The sequence below is a fragment of the Rana temporaria genome, chromosome 6 (genome assembly GCF_905171775.1).
Source record: "Rana temporaria chromosome 6, aRanTem1.1, whole genome shotgun sequence".
Lineage (NCBI taxonomy): Eukaryota > Metazoa > Chordata > Amphibia > Anura > Ranidae > Rana > Rana temporaria.
In genome coordinates, this window is record NC_053494.1 from 99,075,961 (window position 1) to 99,096,299 (window position 20,339).

Genomic DNA, 20,339 nt, shown 5'->3' on the forward strand with positions numbered 1-20,339 from the left:
CTGGGTGTTCACGAAGGTCCTAGCTCCAATCCTAGCCAGGCTAAGGAGCCAAGGGGTCACGATCCTAGCGTACCTGGACGACCTCCTAGTCATAGATCACTCGTCTCCTGGCTTGGAACGAGCAGTGGCCCTCACGGTCCAGTACCTCGAGAGGTTCGGCTGGGTCCTAAATCGAGAAAAGTCAGCATTCCAGCCCACAAGGCAGTTGGAATATCTCGGCATGAGGTTAGACACAGAACAACAAAGTGTGTTTCTACCTCTGATAAAGGTCAAAGCCATCAAGGTTTTAATCCTACTGGTTCTAAGCAAGAAAGAACCGACTATTCGCCTATGTATGCGGTTACTAGGCAAGATGGTGGCCACATTCGAGGCGGTACCGTACGCCCAGAGCCACACTCGCATCCTGCAGGCAGCCATCCTGTCAGCATGGAGCAGGAGGCCACAGGCCTTAGATATCCCTTTGCCGCTCTCATCAAGAGTCCGACAAAGTCTATGTTGTTGGTTAGACCCTCAGAATCTAGTGAAGGGGAAGTCTTTCAGCCCAGTGGCTTGGAAGATAGTAACCACGGACGCCAGCCTGACGGGCTGGGGAGCAATTTTGGATGGTTGCACTCGCCAGGGTACTTGGGCAAAGCCAGAGAGGCAGTTGCCCATCAACATCTTGGAGCTCAGAGCTGCTCGACTAGCCCTCAGGGCTTGGACGTCCAAATTGCAGGAGTTCCCGGTGAGAATTCAATCAGACAATGCCACGGCCGTGGCATACATAAATCACCAAGGGGGAACCAAGAGTCAAGCCACTCAGAGAGAGGTGAGCTTGATTCTCCTGTGGGCAGAGGCTCATGTGCCCTGCATATCGGCAATATTTATTCCAGGAGTGGACAACCTTCAGGCGGACTTCTTAAGTCGCCAGACTCTGTTGCCGGGGGAATGGTCTCTACATCCACAAATCTTTCAAGCACTCTGCCAAAGATGGGGAGTGCCGGACGTGGATGTCATGGCATCGAGACTCAACAAGAAGCTAGACAGGTTCATATCCCGCTCAAGGGATCCGATGGCCTGCGGAACCGATGCGCTGGTTTGCCCTTGGCATCAGTTCAAACTTCTTTATATATTTCCCCCGCTCCAGTTACTACCCCGCCTGCTGCGCAGGATCAGGGTGGAGCACATACCAGTCATCCTGGTAGCTCCAGCATGGCCCAGAAGGGCATGGTATTCACTAATCCTGAAGATGGTAGTGGGAGACCCTTGGACTCTTCCTCTATGGCCAGACCTGCTATCGCAAGGTCCGATCCTCCACCCTGCCTTACGGCATCTAAATTTGACGGCCTGGAGGCTGAATCCCTGATTTCTCAGGGGTAGAGGTCTGTCTCAAAAAGTAATCTCTACCCTAATCAGAGCCAGGAAACCGGTCTCTAGGGTGATTTATTACAGGGTCTGGAAGGCCTATGTAGGCTGGTGGGAGTCCAAGCGATGGCTTTCTCGCAAGTTTACCATCGATAGAGTATTACGTTTTCTCCAGCTAGGAGTGGACAAAGGACTGGCATTAAGCACAATCAAAGGACAGATTTCAGCTTTGTCAGTGTGGTTTCAGCGGCCGCTGGCCACCCACTTGTTAGTTAAGACCTTCCTTCAAGGGGTCTTACGTATTAATCCTCCAGTTAAATCCCCGCTTTGTCCGTGGGATTTAAATCTTGTTCTGTCAAGTTTACAGAAACAACCTTTTGAGCCGTTGGCTGAAATTCCTTTGGTTTTACTGACAAGGAAGTTAGTATTTTTGGTCGCCATAGTTTCCGCCAGAAGAGTATCGGAACTGGCAGCCTTATCCTGTAAGGAACCATATCTTATTTTACATAAGGACAAGGACGTTCTCCGCCCTCATCCTTCCTTCCTACCAAAGGTTATATCCAGTTTTCATCTAAACCAGGATTTGGTATTACCATCCTTCTTTCCTAAACCTACTTCCAGAAAGGAAGGGTTGCTGCATACCTTGGATATTGTCAGGGCCATGAAGGCCTATCTTAAAGCTACAGAGAAGATCCGGAAAACAGATGTGTTGTTCATTTTACCGGATGGGCCCAAGAAGGGGCAGGCAGCTGCAAAATCCACCATCTCGAGGTGGATTAAACAGTTAATCACTCAGGCCTACGGCTTGAAGGGGTTGCCTCCTCCGTTATCATTAAAGGCTCATTCTACTAGGGCCATGGGCGCCTCCTGGGCAGCACACCACCAGATCTCTATGGCTCAAGTTTGCAAGGCGGCAACCTGGTCTTCTGTCCACACGTTTACAAAATTCTAACAGTTGGACGTAAGAAGGAATACTGATACAGCCTTTGGGCAGGCAGTGCTGCAGGCTGCAGTTTGAGACCCTCGGATTCCGGGGGGCTCCCCTTTGAGTTAAATTTAAAATTATTTTTTCTCAACTAAGTTGGATTTATTATGATTTGAGTATATCTCTAAATTAAATCCTTTTGTCTTTGGAAGATGTTCTCCCTCCCCTCATTGTAAGCATTGCTTTGGGACATCCCACATAGTAATGAATATGCCGCTCTGTGTCCCGTGATGTACGATAAAGAAAAAGAGATTTTTAATACAGCTTACCTGTAAAATCTTTTTCTTGGAGTACATCACGGGACACAGAGCTCCCACCCCTCTTATGGGGACCATTTTGGGAGGCATACTGCTTGCTACAAAACTGAGGTACTCCTCCTATGGGAGGGGGTTATATAGGGAGGGGCATTTCCTGTTTGAGATTGCCAGTGTCCATCACCTGAAGGTACTCCATATAACCCACATAGTAATGAATATGCCGCTCTGTGTCCCGTGATGTACTCCAAGAAAAAGATTTTACAGGTAAGCTGTATTAAAAATCTCTTTTTTTGATATAAGATTAGCATGCAAAAAAAAAATTGGATGCTCATCTGTCTACAGACATCGGGTCTCGTAGGGCTGTGTATGGGAGGGAGCAGGGGAGATAAGGCAGGCAGTCTCCTGGACGTACAGGAGATGCCTTGTGTACAGAGGAAGGGTTTTTATGGACATTTGTAACACACCAAAAGTAGGCAACTGGTTAAATGGTTATGCAGCTAATTTTTATCTATTCTTATTTATCTCTGTCTAACATAGGTATGGAGACAAATGCTGCACTTGGGTATAAAACCAGATATTTACACCTATAACTTGATTCTTCGTGCCACCAGAGACTGTGGCATTGGAAAGCCGAATGAAGTGATAAATATACTGCAAAATTCCAAGGATTTGAACATGTTGAGTTTAAGCGCAGGAAACTTCCAGGAAGACGAGACAACCAGGGGAACCAAAACAAAACAAGAATCGAATAAAGACTTTTTACATGCACGGCTACCTCTGCACAATGGTTCAAGGGATGATCGGAGTACTGTAACGGACGTGTCTTCTACAGGGGGTCAGAGAGATGTGGAAAACACATCTCCGGTTGCCATCAAGCCATCTTTTTCTGCCAGTAACGTGCCAAACCTTTTAGATCTTCACCTAAATACTGATTCAGTAGTATCACTGACGAATGTCGGTAACTCATATGATAGATTTGCCCTGATTGGTGACCTGGAGGGTTTTATTCAGAAGATGAAGGAAAACAAGGTCAGCCCTTCAATAAAAACATTCACACTAATTGCTGAAGTGATGAAACCAGACCTGCAGTCAGAAGCTACCCTTGTTGCCCTCATGGATTCATTCAAAATAAAACCCGATTTGACTTTTTTTAATACGCTGATATTAAAGAGGAGTGAAACTATGGACCTGAAATCGGCAATGGTAAGATACAAAAACAGTTCTAAGTGTTTTAATAGTAAACCTTTGATTTACGAATCTGATTTGGAAGTGTATAATACCAATTTCACATACAGGCCAAATATTTGATCTTAACTATAATTTCCAGACTCAAGGTCAGTGCAGCTCTAAGTGACAGGGAAGGAGGAGACCGAAGGGAGACATAAGCTCTAGAATTTCATTCAAACGTTTTGGTTGGTTTTGATTTTCAAATTTTTAGTGAGGTCAACTCAATATTCGTTTTTGACCGCAGTGATGGGAAAATTCAAAGGAGTATTAAGGAAATTTCTAACATGAACAAATATCTAACGGTTAATGTGGTTTTCATTTGGGAGATGACATGCAATCGAATGTTAAAAGAAAATGACATTTTGAAGTATTTTTGAACGACATTCATCGAATGTACAAAGATTTTTTTTTTACGAATGTTCATACAAATATTCATATGAACATTTGTTTGAAAATCTAGTGTATAGCCATCTATAGAACAGTGTGTGTTCATGTGTATCAGTTCTTTTGTGATAGTAATAAAGTTTCATTAAAACTCCAAAGCAGAAACAATCGGTAAAATGTAAAGAAACAACAAATACAATTAATTCCCTCCCATACACATGACACACTTGTATGCACATACAGCCAGATTTACTAGTTTGCAAATTGCAAAAGTTTGCCTGTGTTGAAAAAAGGGCCCAATTTTGCCCAGGCATTCATACCTGATGCAATAAAGTTTCAGTCACACCAATATGGCATAAAGTCATTCCTGGTTCTCTTCCAAACATGCAAACATTTCCCCATGCAAATCGGACATGTGTGCTGAAAAGCCAGGAAGCGTACTAAACCAACTGATAACAGGAAGGAGAGTGTTATAAATGCTAGGCACGCTGTTAGGAGTCATGATAAGAAAGGCTATCCAACATTACCTACCATCATATACTGTATAATAGAATACATTTGGAACACTTGTTAAATGAAAATTATTTACATTTTACTTACCGAGAAGAGATGACATATGTCCATGCTGCATAGCCCACCTTGTTTAGCCTGAACTACTTCAAACATAATCCCCTGAAATTATTTTTACTTTGGGGCATAAACCCCAGCCATGCCTCCAACATGGGTGAAACATGTTGGGGGAATGGCTTTGGGTAGGATTGTGCTACCATTACAGTAAACCTTTGCTAGGGGGTGAACATCTTTGGTGTGCGGCCCATTAATTTTGAAGGAGGATAAACCCCATCCACTGGGACAATTTATTCTGACAGCTGCACCCGCCCCATTTAGAATACACTGATCTGTGACTGCAGCCACTGATTTAAGAAAAAATGTCCAGCATGTTCCTTCTACAAAAATCAATCAATCAACTTTGGTTGAACGAGGATGGCCACACACTGATCGAAATTTTGCTGGTCCTTGTTGAGCTGGACGAATTTCCCTTTTTTTTTTTCTCTCTCTCTATTTAGATAAGGCATACGGTAATACAGAAACCTCAACTCTGGTGTACCTAAAATGGAACACTTCTATGAACAAGACCTCAGTCACAAACACCACTCTGTAGTAAAGGAAAAACAAATAACTGAAGACCAAATAGTCTCACCAATTTTCCCAAAAGTCTGCCTAAGATACAAGTCAGATTTCAGGCATCCCCTGCACCAAATTTTATTTTTGGTGGGATACTCCCAATAGGAACACGTCTAAAGGGATGCAGGCCCAGTAGGTTTCCTCATTAGTGCTCTGCAGCTGCCACAGCTGATTGATTATTATCAAACCACTCCCATTAGACCCACTCAGCACAGTGGAACAAACAGGGATTTCTTTAGAATAACAAAAGGTAGGAATCTGCAATCATGTACATCACTCAGAGGGGAATGTTTTTTTTCTCAACAAAAGTGGAGTTACGCTTTAAGTATTTTTTTTCCATCGCATAGGGGGACAAAAAGTCCCCCATGTGAGGATTTTTTTGGTGACGGGTTCTTTTTAATGAGACATCTGGTGTCTTAGACCCTGGATGTCTCCCCTGTGCTCCACTGAATGTAATACAAGAAGGGGAGGAGAGCGAATGTGTGTCCGCTCTCCTTCCTCCCTACCTGGTGGGAAATGCTATGCTGGTCCCGGGCACACAGCTAGGCAAATGGAGCCCGGGACACAGAGCAGGGAATGTGTGGAGCATTCAAGCGGCAACCTAGGCGCCAGAATTAAATTTGTCACCTTGCACTAACCATAACCCACTAATCCGCAAAAGTGTAAATTGTGTTTGTCACCTAATTATATCTTTACAGGAATTGTTGCCAGTTTTAGCACAAAGAGGAATTGCACCAAACATCCACACGTTCTGCAATCTAGCAAAGGCCTGCCGTAAGAAGGAAGATGGGCTACAGCTGCTTCAAGACATGGCGGTATAAAAACTTTCCAGTTTTTAGCTTTTCACTGTCTATATTTAATGATATCTGAAGCAGCGAGAAACTGTAGAAACACATAATTTGGAGGAATGAAGGTTAAAAACTGCATCAGGTGGAAAAACGTAATGTGAAAAAAAAAACATAAAACTGGTGAGGTTCATGTTAAACTGTGTAGATCGGTCGTTTGAGGCCATTAAAGCAGAACTTCACTCTTTTAGTCAACAATTACTATTTTTAATCCTTATGCTGCTAGCATTACTAAATAGATAGGAAAGTATATCACATTTACTTGTTTTGCACGCAAGTCCTGCTTTCCATGTGTAAATGATGTTCTACATCCCAGGAGTCTTCAGCAGGGGTGGAGAGGAGTTTTATTTAGCTATGCACACCTGTATGCCTGAGCTAAGGGCAGATAGAATCCATAAAGTAAATGCTACATGAATAACCTGCCCTTACTCAAGATGGCCACAGCCAGAAAAGCCAGGCTGTTGGTTTTTCAGCAAAATAAAGCACGTAGACATGGATGGGTGCATTTGCTGTGAATACTAAAAATGAATAAAAAGAGAAGTATGGTATTTTTATTTATTTTTTGATTTATACTTACCTAGGTGGATGCAGCCTCTAACACTGAGAACCGAGCAATCGAAACACCGTGGATTGCTCGGTTCTCACAGCTCCCTGAGCAGAGAACTGGTGACTGTCAGTCACCAGTTTCTGCTCTGCCCCTCCTCACTCACTCGAGCGCTGAGCTGTGGAGGGGGCGGGAGCAGAGAGGCTTAGCCAGGTGTTGATCCAGGGATATAGGTGGATCCCGACTCCCTGGTCGTGATGACTCGTAGAGCCTGGACCGACTCTGATGTGTCAGTAGAGAGCAGACTTCTGCCCGCTGTCTGAAAATGAGTCACAGGAGTGCAAAATGAACTGCACCCCCTGTGATCCACAGGAAAAGTACAGCCAAATGAGCTTTGGCTGTACTTCTCCTTTTTAAATAGCGTTTTTGGTTTGTGGTGCTCGAATAGTGTAGCTCTGCTTTAACATTGTGAACGGTACTATGCTCTCGGGAAAAAAAAATGGAAGGTTCCCGATTCATCCAATTAATTCAGTTACTTTATTATAATCCTATGGTCGGGATTCATACTAACAACTCTCTGTCACCCTCCTTTCCCCTGACCCGAGGTACCAGGCAGGGCTGCCCGCTCTCCCCGGGCCTTTTTTCACTGGCAATGGAGCCTCTGGCGGTTCGTGTTAGGTCTGCCCCATCGGTAGAAGGCATCCAGGTGTGATATCTGATCTCTACCTGCGGCCCGCCAATTTTTTCAGGCCTTTGGGTCTTTTTCAGGTATAAGAATCAACTGGGGTTAATCAATCTTGCTTCCGCTGCATGTCTCGGACCCCCTTCCCCAGACTAATACCCCATTAGTTTTGGTTAATGAATTCAAATATTTGGGAGTGGTGGTACGATCCCCTTTGTCCTCATACTTTGACCTAAACCTATTGCCGCTGCTAAGGACCTTCTCCCAGAAATGCATGGCCTTGTGGTCTCTCCCTCTAACTCCAGTGGGCAGAGTGATTTTAGTAAAGATTGTGTATTTGCCTAAGATCCAGTATCTTTTTTTGTCACTCTCCTCTGTTACCCCCAGCTTCCTTTTTTGATAAATTGAATGGCATTATATCTTCCTTTGTGTGGAATGGGAGACCTCCACGTTTGGTTGTTTCCACGCTACAGCTGCCTCTCACACAGGGAGGTCTGTCCTTGGCTAATTTTCTGGCTTATTTCTGGGCGGCAGTACTGGTGATGGTATTACTAATATCATATGAGGCAGGGATTGGTTCCTCCGGATTAAATTCCTACGTAGAGCCTATTTCACCCCGAAAAGATTAACGGAAAGGAATCCCACAGTTCAAGTATCCTACCCAAAGTGTGGTCTACAGGCTGCTTCCTTTTTACACATGGTCTGGTCCTGTCCACTACTTGACTCATATTGGCTAGCGGTCCTTGCTGATCTAAATCAAATCACTAATCTAACCCTTGGGTCGGATACCAAAATCATGCTACTAGATGTCTTTGGTGATTATAATATTGGCCGCTATACAAGGTTATTTTTGAGGTATGCCACCTCTATGCACGGAGGGAGATATTTCTTCATTGGAAGGATGCCCTACCACCCACACTATCTACATGGCACTCTGTTCTAAATTATGTTTTGCTTCTGTATAAGATCACATACCTTAACTGGAACTGTCCCCAAAAATTTCACACGGTCTGGGCGGGCTGGATTGAATGCCTGGGGATCCGCGGTGGAGGGGATACCCCTGCTTGCTCAAGATGCTGTGCTCTGATTCTGATTTACACCTTGCTTGTATTTTCATATTTCTTGAATAAACTTTTTCTTGTTAAAGGATGCAATGGGCAGCATCCAGCTCTAGACATACAGTGAGTGGAATGGATGTTGTTCCCACAATGTCAGAAACGACGAATTTGGCATAGGAGTTCCTCCTCTCTGTTGGTAACTGCTGAGAAGGGAGAGGGCGGGGGGGAGAGACAGTCTTCTCTACAACTGCACAGAGTGTGTTGCTGCTGCAGGAGAGGTGTGAGAACCACATGAATAGGTCTGCAGCTGGATTCAGCTCATCGTGCAGAGGCCGACTACCAGAGCTTACACACAGTGGAGCTGAAAAGTGCCAGGATGACATTTCCACAACACTTCCACACTGTGCACTTTAATTTGGCTCTGCTGTGTTTACGTTCATGTCAGTAAAGTGTTAAAATAACAGAAATCCCCCACTGTGCAAATTTTACGCCGGCATCTACTTTTAGTTATTCATTCATGGTTAAAATAAAGATACAGTTGTATTCAAAATTATTCAACCCCCACTGAAATTGATTGTTTTGGCCAGTTTGACATTGATTTTGATCATTCAGTCATTCTGCTTACAATTAAATCAAAGAGGCATGTGTAGGTCAGACAAATATAACATAACATTTATAATAAAATAACCACAAATGTCTTTTCTGTGCTCACATCATTATCAGTTTTATTCAACCCCCAATTGACATTCAATCTTAGTACTTAGTACAACATCCTTTTACAGTTATAACCGCTTTTAAACGTGAAGCATAGCTTGACACAAGTGTCTTGCAGCGATCTACGGGTATCTTCGCCCATTCGTCATGGGCAAAAGCCTCCAGTTCAGTCACATTCTTAGGCTTGCGCACTGCAACTGCTTTCTTTAAGTCCCACCAGAGGTTCTCAATCGGATTTAAGTCTGGTGACTGCGATGGCCACTCCAAAATGTTCCAGCCTTTAATCTGCAACCATGCTCTAGTGGACTTGGAGGTATGCTTGGGATCATTGTCCTGTTGAAAGGTCCAACGTCTCCCAAGCCTCAGGTTTGTGATGGACTGCATCACATTGTCATCCAATATCTCCTGGTACTGAAGAGAATTCATGGTACCTTGCACACGCTGAAGCTTCCCTGTACCTGCAGAAGCAAAACAGCCCCAAAGCATGATTGACCCCCCGCCATGCTTCACAGTAGGCAAGGTGTTCTTTTCATCATAGGCCTTGTTCTTCCTCCTCCAAACATAGCGTTGATCCATGGGCCCAAACACTTCTAATTTTGTTTCATCAGTCCACAGAACACAATCCCAAAACTTCTGTGGTTTGTCCACATGACTTTCGGCATACTGCAGTCGACTCTTCTTATTCTTTGGAGACAGCAAGGGGGTGCGCCTGGGAGTTCTGGCATGGAGGCCTTCATTACACAGTGTGCGCCGTATTGTCTGAGCAGAAACTTCAGTACCCACATCTGACAAATCTTTTCTCAGTTCCTCAGCAGTCACAAGGGGACTTTTCTCCACTCTACGCTTCAGGTAGCGCACAGCAGTCAGTCAGCATTTTCTTTCTGCCACGACCAGGTAGCGTTTCAACAGTGCCCTTTGCCTTGAATTTGCGAATGATGCTTCCTATGGTGTCTCTTGGTATGTTTAACAGCTTTGCAATCTTCTTATAGCCATTGCCCTTCCTGTGAAGAGTAATCACCTCTTCTCTTGTCTTCCTGGTGCTTATTAGGCTTTATTGCTGCTCCCTGACATCCACAGTTGTTTTCAATACCTGATTGAAAACACTTCAATGAACCTCTGTTCTTCAGAGTGGTAGTCTTTAAGGGGTTGAATAATTGTGTAAATGAAGAATTCACAAAATAAACATTTACTACTGTATTACAAAACCAATTGATGTCATTTTAGTTGCATATGGTTCAATTACAAATGTACACTAAATTCCCTAAAACCCTTTACAGCATTGGGGGGTTGAATAATTTTGAACAAAACTGTATATAGTGAAAATAGGTGTGACAAAGGGGAAGTCTGCTGGAACTGGTGATGTCACATCCAGGGTAGATGCACTCGGCAGCGGTTCTCTCTGGGCTTTTGGAAGTCCACACAAAGCAGAATTTTACAGGTAAGCAACTTGCCTAAAATATGTTAAAGGCACATATATTATGGGTAGCTTGTTGAAACAAATGACCTGGTGACAAGCTCTTTTTAGAAGTAAGTTGTAATGAAAAAGGATACTGAACATCACTTTATAAACTCGTAAACAGAGCGACACGTGTAACCAATGAGCTGCTAAAAAAATATCCAGAAAACACTGCAACTACGTATAAGACATAAAGATCACTCGGTTTTCTGCAGTTGAGTGCAACCAAATTTCAGAGAGCACCATGCAGAGCCGCTGGGAGTCCTGCTTTCTCTATCACCTGTTATATTGGATGGTTACTGCTGTTTTAGTAAATGGGACATCTCTTGCTGATGTTTTTAATGCTAGTTCCTGGCTGTCATTCTGATGCTTTGAATTTAAAGGGGTTTTCCACCCATTTTTTAAGTTTATTAAAAGTCGGCAGCTACAAAAAGTGTAGCTGCTGGCTTTTAATAAACTGACACTTACCTGCTCCCGCGTTCCAGCGACGCTGTGGGCACCCGGCCGTGACAGCTTTCGGCTTCACGGCCGGGCACCCACTGCGCATGCGCGCCCGGCGCTGTGCTGTTTAATTGGACAGGCGATCGCCTGGGACCTGTCATGTGTCCCAGGCGATCGCCTACAGGGAGGGGCTGCCAAAAGGCGATATGACGTATCGCCTTTGCAGCCCCTCGGCGGAAGGAGGAAGTGGGACAGGAAGTCCCCTTCTCCTGAAGCCCCCACTCCCCCCCCCCCCAAAAAAAAAATTACATGGCAAATGTGGCATGTAAGGGGGAGAGGAGTGGGTTAAGAGGAAGTTCCATTTTTGGGTGGAACTCCTCTTTAAGTTCTGTGTGAATCGATGACCCGATCAAGATTTACAGTATGCTTGTTCCATGTCTGTGTTCTGACATCAGCCATAGCCTGGTATCTGTAATGGTAGCCCTCATATTTCTTATGTAAATGTGACTTTGCATTAAAATGTGGGCAGGGTTAATGTGACAGTAACCTTTTGGCATGTGCTGCTTCTATCCTGAGGTTTTTGCAGCCAGTACTGTGTTATGTTATATGTGGATGCTGAGTACTGTAAGGCACTGTGATTTCAGCAGTCATTTTAGATCACCACCGAAATGTAAAAAAGCAGACAAGGCCAGAAGTATGCAGCACAGTAAAGAACTGTGAATATGGTAGAAGAAAGTGATTACATTTTTATCAAGCAGACAAATGCACACAAAATATATTATAGGTAAGTGTTCTGCATTTGAACTTGTGCTTTAAATTAACCAAAGGCTGGTGTCATGTTTTACAGATTGCTGGTTTCCAACCCAATAACCATGTATACAGCACCTTGATCAATGTCGCCATAAAGAGATTGGATTACATCTACCTAACTGATATCTTGCGGGACATGAAATGCAGGAAAGTGGCCCCTAATGAAGTCGTGATACGCCAGCTGGAGTTTGCAGCCCAGTACCCACCAAAGTTTGACAGAGTATGTAAACGTTTTATTGACAAAACATATTTTATATTATTATTACTATTAATATTAATTAAAATCAGCATGTAAAAGTGGATAAATACGGTAATACACTGCTTTTTTTTGATCAGTTAATATTTGTGATGACTGACAACATGGGTACATAATACTGCTTGCAATCCTATTTAATTACTTTTTTTGGATAACGCCACAAATCTGGTGTGTTTTTTTCCCTTAACACCACCCTAAATCAAGCCAATATATTTTTTCAATTGTGGAGTGTAAGTCTAGGTTCACATCTATACATGTGGCTTCAGGTGTTCCCGCAACCACTTCGCAGCCAAATAGCGCTGCTCTTAGGAGATGCGCAGGGCTGCCATTCATTCTTAATGGCACCCCCACGCATCTCAGCCCGCAGCGTGTTCGGCCACGTTTTTGAAAAGGTGCATGCATTTTTTTTTTGGACGAATGGGCTGCCGAGCCTGCGCAAATGCAGGCCGCAAAAACACATTGGTGTGAACCTAGCGAAAAAGAGTCAAAATCTATGTCAGATTTTAATTTCTATCTGTGAGCTTAATGGGATGTTTTTTCTTCCTGTCTTTGCCACCCATGCAAGAAATGGTGGTTGAGAATGCACAGTCAGCATATTTATTGCATAAATATTGTCCCATGTTCCAACCCTGCTTCATTTACCTAACAAGGCGTTTCTGTCTTTATCCCCATTCAAGAGATTTCTTTCTCGTACATCACGGGACACAGAGAAGCATAATAATTACTATGTAGGTTTTAGAGTCTACCTTCAGGTGATGGACACTGGCACGCCCTTAAGGCAGGAAGTTCCCTCCCCTATATAACCCCTCCCATACCGGGAGTACCTCAGTTTTTTCGCCAGTGTCTAAGGTGTTGGTCACGAGTGAACATGTGCTCTGAGGAGCTCAACTGGAGGGATCCATGCTGGATTTAAAAAGCCTCCATAAAATCCGGATCCGTCCAAAGTGCTTCTTAGCCAAAGTGGACGGTACCCGGGCCCTGGTTGAGAAGAACGGGGTTTGGCCTGTAATGCTCCTCTTTTGAGAGCTGGATCCTGGGTATTCAGTGCTTTGGTCAATTTCCCAATACCAAAAGCTTACTGACAGGGTGCGATATGGGTCCAGGGGTGTGGTGTTCCTGTCCATGGACCCCGGTCCCTGAAGGTCTGCAGACTTTTCTCTCCATGATGAGCGAAGATTGGGCTGTCTGTGTGTGCAGAGTCCTGCGGCGTTGGATCAGGTAAGTGAAGGTGCTTTCAGAACTTGGTTCTGAAAGTTTCCTTCTTTTTGAGCCATTATGCTTTGCCTAAGCTGTCTGTCTGTGCCTCTCCTATCACTTGTCTTGGTAATGCTGTGGGGAGGAGGGGTGTCTATGCTCAGTCGTTTAGCCCCTCCTGTGCAGGTAATAGCAGAGAAAAGTTGTCCAAAAGTTTTGGCTACAAATTGTCTTACCTGGTCCGCACATGGTAGCTGCGGTAGCTCCAAACCTTGTGCACGGGTGCATCAGCGTCACGTGCGTGCATAGTGCGTGTCCTAGGCACGCAAGTGTGGATAATTTATGCGCCTACGTCTAGTGCGCACGCATGTGCGCGGCGTACATGGGGCTTCATGTGCGCGTGGCAACATGTGCGCACGCAGCCTCGTAATGTGCACGCAGCAGCGGCGCGTGCGAATGCGTGCAAGAGGTCTATCTCAGCTGTTCTCTATGAGGCTAGAGATTGCAAGACAGAGCAGGTCAGGTGACTTGCACCTAGTCCATAAAAGCTCAGTCCACCTCACCCATCCTGGCTGATGGTGGACACACATAGGTAGATTCAGAAAGAGTTAGGCCGGCTTATCTACAGATAAGCCGACCTAACTCTCGATCTGCACCGACCTATGTTTAAGTGTATTCTCTAACAGAGATACACTTAAACATATCTAAGATAGGACGGCTTGCGCGGATTGCAATGTTTTGGCTGACCGCTAGGTGGCGCTTCCATTGCGGCCGGCGTAGTTTATGTAAATGAGCTGGTACGCCGATTCACGAACGTACGCGCAGCCGCCACAGTCGAATTACGTTGTTTCCGTAAGAGATAGGCCGCCTAAAGTTAGAGCTATGCTCTAGTGGCCTAGCCAATGTTAAGTATGGCCGCCGTTCCCGCCGCGAAATTCAAAATTTTTACGTTGTTTGCGTAAGTCGTCCGCGAATCGGGATTTACGTAGTTTACGTCCACGTCAAAATCAATAGGCCCGTATGGCGTACTTGGCCGCAATGCGCACTGGGAAATGTAGTCGGCCAGCGCATGCGCAGTAAGAAAAAAACGTAAAAAAAAGTGAGGTCAAGCCTCATTAACATTAAACACGCCCCCCCCCAACCCATTTGAATTGGGCGCCCTTACGCCCCCCGTGTTTACACTACGCCACCCTAAGTAAGGAGGTAAGTGCTTTCTGAATCATGTACTTTCCTCTCTTACTTAAGGCGGCGTAGTGTGAACACGCTAGGCTACGCCGTCCTTAACTTTAGGCGCCCCTACGTTAAGGACATAAACGTATTTGTGCACAAATTTTCAGTATTATACTACTGGATGGTGGACAGTGACATTTGCTTAAGGCGCATAGTGGGCTCTGCATCTTGCTGACCATCAAATAGCAGCGTCAGTGCTGGTCTATAGGTCCGCAAGTGGATGCAACTTTTGTAAGTACCCCGACTTTATTATGGCTAAAGGCTCAGGGACTAGAAGTACGAAAAAATCTAAGGGATCGCCATCAGGCTCGGTGGATCTCGGGCATGCTCCTGTGGCTATTTCCTCTCCTGATAAATTAGAGGAGGCCCAGGGTGAACCATCAGGGCTGCCAGATGCCTCATCTGCCCTTGTCCCGCCTGCTCCAGTTTTTGTAACACAGGGCTGGAGTTGCGCGAATTTCCTCCACCCCGCTTCTTGGCCTCAAGCGTCCCGAAAGACCCGGGAAAAAGAAAATCTCTAACATTGACCTTGGATCATCTATTATCCCAAGGGGTGATCAGGGAACTGCCGCTGGAAGAACACGGTTTGGGGTTTTATTCAAATCTTTTCACCGTCCCCAAACCAAACGGAGATGTAAGACCCATTCTGGATTTCAAGGCCTTAAACCAGTTCCTAAAGGTCCGATCTTTCCGGATGGAATCGATCCGGTCGGTGGTTGCCTCCTTACAAGGAGGGGAACTTTTGGCATCCACCGATATAAAGGACGCATACTTACACATTCCTATCTTCCTCAACCATCAGAAGCTGTTACGCTTCACAGTAAATCAATGCCATTTTCAGTTTGTGGCCTTACCTTTCGGTCTGGCCACAGCACCTCGTGTATTCACAAAGGTACTGGCCCCCCTGTTGGCCAATCCAATATCTCAAGGCATATCTATAGTAGCCTATCTGGATGATCTGTTGTTGGTAGATCTTTCAGTTGTCGATCTAAACTCAGCGGTGCACAGAACCGTGAGATACCTGGAATCCATGGGTTGGGTTCTCAACCTGGACAAGTCAGCCTTGGTGCCTGTGAAAAGATTTGAGTATTTAAGTCTACTCATAGACACAGATCAAAGAAAGATCTTTCTGCCCCAGATAAAGATCGATTCTTTAAGGGAGCTAGTTCAGTTGGTCAAGTCGAAGCGTCAGCCCTCCATTCGCCTTTGTATGTGGCTGTTGGGGAAAATTGTAGCCTCTTTCGAGGCCGTCCCATTTGCTCAGTTCCACTCAAGGGGACTTCAACACGCCATTCTATCCGCTTGGAACAAGAAAATCCAAGCCTTAGACCTCCCTATGTCCCTCTCCCAAACAGTCCGGCAGAGCCTTTGCTGGTGGCTAGTTCCCCAGAATTTACTAAGAGGGAAGTCTTTTGTTCTCATATCTTGGCGGGTTGTGACCACAGATGCCAGTCTTCTGAGCTGGGGTGCAGTTCTGGAGGGGCTGTTTCTCCAGGGAAAGTGGTCGATCACCGAGAAGTCTCTACCCATCAATCTGCTAGAGATTCGGGCAGCTCGTCTAGCCCTATCAGCTTGGATGGGCAGGTTGCGGGGTCACCCAGTCAGGATTCAGTCCAACAATGCCACAGCTGTGGCATACATAAATCACCAGGGGGGCACAAGGAGCTGTGCAGCCCAAAGAGAAGTGGATCGAATCCTGATCTGGGCAGAAAAGTATGTCCCGTGCATATCTGCAGTGTTTATTCCGGGGATAGACCATTGGCAGGCAGACTTTCTAAGTCGCCAACAGTTGCTCCCAGGAGAGTGGACTCTTCACCCCGACATCTTCCAGGGCATTTGTCAGAGGTGTGGAATACCAGATGTGGATCTCTTTGCATCGAGGTTCAATGTGAAGGTGGGCAACTTTCTGTCCCGGACGAGGGATCCACTCGCTTGCGGAACGGATGCGCTGGTGTTTCTATGGGATAACTTTCCCTAATGTATGCGTTTCCTCCGCTGCAATTATTACCCACCTCCTTCGCAGGATAAAGTCGAAAGAGAAAACGGTGATTCTGGTCGCTCCAGCTTGGCCCAGAAGGGCCTGGTACGCAGAAATTGTAAGGACTTGCTTTTTCAGGGGCCAATATTCCACCCTTCCTTATGGTCTCTAAATTTAACGGTCTGGCTGTTGAATCCCATATCCTAAAGAGGAGGGGTCTCTCTAATTCAGTAGTATCTACTTTAATGCCAGAAAGCCAACGTCCAGGCTTATCTATTACAGAGTTTGGAAGTCTTATGTGGCCTGGTGCGAAGCCAAAGGGTGGCATCCCCGGAGGTATCTCATTGGCAGAATTCTAGATTTTCTGCTGATGGGGGCAGACATGAAGTTGGCCTTAAGCACCATTAAAGGCCAGATCCCGGCCTTATCAATATTTTTTCAAAGGCCACTGGCTACACATTCTCTGGTTAAGACCTTTTTACAAGGGGTGATCCGTGTTAATCCTCCAATCAAGACCCCCTTGCATCCATGGGATCTGAATCTGGTCCTTTCTGCCTTGCAGAAGCAACCCTTTGAGCCTCTGGCTCACATTCCATTGGTCCTCCTGACCAGGAAGGTGTTTTTTTTGGTGGCCATAACCTCTGCTAGGAGGGTATCGGAGTTGGCGGCCTTATCATGTAAGGAGCCATACTTAATTCTTCACAAGGACAGAGTAGTCCTACGGCCTCATCCGGCCTTCCTTCCTAAGGTTGTTTCAAACTTTCATTTGAACCAAGATCTGGTTCTCCCTTCTTTTTTCCCAGAGCCTAGTTCTGCAAAAGAGAAGTCCTTGCATACTCTGGACGTACTAAGAGCAGTTAAGATCTATCTTAGGGCTACTGCTCAGGTTCGGAAAACAGACATTTTGTTTATTCTGCCAGAAGGTCCCAGATATGGACAGGCAGCGTCTAAGTCCACTATCTCCAAATGGATTCGACAAATCATTACTCAAGCCTATGGCTTGAAGAGAAAGGTTCCTCCGTTTAAGGTTAAAGCAAATTCCACTAGAGCGGTGGGTACTTCCTGGGCAGTGCATCATCAAGCCTCCATGGCTCAGGTCTGCAAGACCGCGACTTGGTCATCAGTCCATACTTTCACTGCAGGCTGCAGTTTGATTCCTCATGTCTAATGGCGCCCGGCTTCGTTTTTGGGGTCTCCCTCCCCTAATTCGCATTGCTTTGGGACGTCCCACATAGTAATTACTATGCTTCTCTGTGTCCCATGATGTACGAGAAAGAAAATATGATTTTTATAACAGCTTACCTGTAAAATCCTTTTCTTGGAGTACATCACGGGACACAGAGCTTCCGCCCCTCTTGATGGGGTAATTGGGACACTTATTGCTTGCTACAAAACTGAGGTACTCCCAGTATGGGAGGGGTTATATAGGGGAGGGAACTTCCTGCCTTAAGGGCGTGCCAGTGTCCATCACCTGAAGGTAGACACTATAACCCACATAGTAATTACTATGCTTCTCTGTGTCCCATGATATACTCCAAGAAAAGGATTTTACAGGTAAGCTGTTATAAAAATTCTATTTTCCCACACTTTCTAACCTAACAGGAAGTAAAAACAAATCTTCCAGCAGGGAACATGTTAAAATAAATTTAATAGAAACACTAACCCATTGCGCTAAAAAACAAAATAAAAGGTTTTGGCTGGAGTTGAGCTTTCATGTCTTAAAGCAGCGTTCCTAATAAAAACAATTATTAAAAGTCGGCAGCTACAAATACTGCAGCTGTTGACTTTTAATAATCGGACACTTACCTGTTCTGGAGTCCAGCGATGCGGGGGGAACGAAGCCCTGCTCGTCTCTCCGTCCTCAGAAATGTCTTCCAGGCCCTGACTCAATTAGCATGTCACTAGTCAGGGCTAATCATAGAGTCACTACATTGAATAGCCAACAACTTGTGATATCTCAAGACATCCTGCAAACATGATTTATTATTAATGTCCCATCTCATGTAATACATGAATTATGATTAGCCACCCTATGCCCAAAAGGGGCACAGGGTGAACTTAGACCCAAGAGTTCTTAGGGCCGCTGGCACAGGAGTATCCCCCATCCTCACAAAGTCTCTGGGGGTCACGGGTCATCCTGTTACAGCAACAATTTCTTTTTTTTATTGTTTTATTTTTACTTTTACTCTTTCCCTTTTTCAAATATTTTTTATTTATCACTTTTCTTCCTATTACAGGGAATGTAAACATCCCTTGTTATAGGAGTAGTACATGACTGGTCCTCTTTACAGAGAGATGTGGGGTCTATAAGACCCCACATTTCTCATCTCTCCTCTAGGCTGGAAAGCCTGAGATAAAAAAAGAGCTAAGAACACGGCAGTGTTTACATCTGCTGAGGCCGGAGGTGACATCATAATCATAAGACAGTCATAGAGATGGCCAGGTACCTGGTCCTCGGTCAGCTCTAAATGTCTACCGCTGGCTGATTCATTCTCCGGCTCGCTGATCGCACGGGCGAGCCGGTAGAAGCGGTAAAAACAAACAAGTGGCTGAGCAGCTGCAGGCATCATTTAGATATCTCCACCCAAAGTCCAGGACGTCATATGAAGGCCTTGGGCAGGAGAACAAACAATGGTTATTGCTAGTGGCTATAGCCACTGGCAATTATCGCATGAAAAATCCAAGATTCAAACCGTCTATGACCAGCTTATAATATATTAAAGAGTACATTTTTCAAAGGACACATTCACACTTTTTAGGCACATCAATGCATGTACACAGCTTAGCCATTGTTATTCAGAATACTTTATTCATTCTAAATGGAAATTACGAAGATACAATTACATTCAACAAGACAACACAAAGATCATAATAACAAGGACAACAACAATAAAATTGACAATTAACACTAATGCATGGAGAGGTGTGAATACAGGCTAAGCCTGACCATAACAGCGTGTCACCTGTTAGCTGTTAAAACTAGTACAATTTTCTTTACAGTACCAGAAAAAGAATGTGTTCTTAGAGAAGATTGATGGCTTCCGCGGTTACTACAACCGTTGGCTGGAATGGATGGATGCAGAAGAAACTGAACACCCTTGGAAGAAGTATCGAACCAAACCAGAAAATGGCTAACATTACTAAAAATACCCAACTACTGCAAATAGATGGCATTTAAGAAATGATTACAAATTTAGTGGTTTCACTGGAGGCATTGCCAGTTTATTGAATGTTAAAAACCCTTATTTGTTTAAATTAAAAGTTTTTTATTTTCACAAGTATTGTGGTGTGTGTGTGTTTTTTTTTTTTTGCATAGTTTTTATGTGTCTTTACTGACCTTCCCAATCACATGATACTATATATAAACACACTAAGGCAACAACAGACAAACTGTAGTATACTGTGTATGTCAAGGTCCTCATTTATCCAGGTCAAAGTATAACTAGTAATCACATTCAGCTGGATTGGTCTGTTGGGTATTCCATTTTAAGCATTTTGATATATTGTATATCTGTTTAATAAGTGCAAGAAAGACCCCTGTTGATCTTGTCAAATTCAGAGCTGTCCTGTGTCCTCTGCTAACTTCCAGCGTTCTCACAAAGAGTCCTATTAGTTAAAATGAAGCTCCAGCTCCCCCACCAAAAAATTAAGTCTTTTAACATTAGGACACTTGCCTGTCCAGGAATCCCATGATGCCAGCACCCCAGCTAATTTTTCCATTGGCTCTTGGGTGCCGCCGCTGCTGTTCC

At 44.7% G+C, this 20,339-nt stretch overlaps 1 protein-coding gene across 1 annotated transcript in view; it reads left to right on the forward strand.

Annotated features, from left to right (window-relative positions):
• Window positions 1-19,871, forward strand: part of PTCD1 (pentatricopeptide repeat domain 1) — a 61,710-nt gene extending 41,839 nt beyond the window's left edge. The window contains exons 6-9 of the mRNA XM_040357067.1: window positions 3,124-3,789; window positions 6,081-6,197; window positions 11,970-12,152; window positions 19,591-19,871. Coding sequence (XP_040213001.1) covers window positions 3,124-3,789; window positions 6,081-6,197; window positions 11,970-12,152; window positions 19,591-19,725 — 1,101 coding nt within the window. The 3' untranslated portion in view covers window positions 19,726-19,871. The remainder of the gene's footprint in view (window positions 1-3,123; window positions 3,790-6,080; window positions 6,198-11,969; window positions 12,153-19,590) is intronic.
• The last annotated feature ends 468 nt before the right edge of the window (window positions 19,872-20,339 follow it).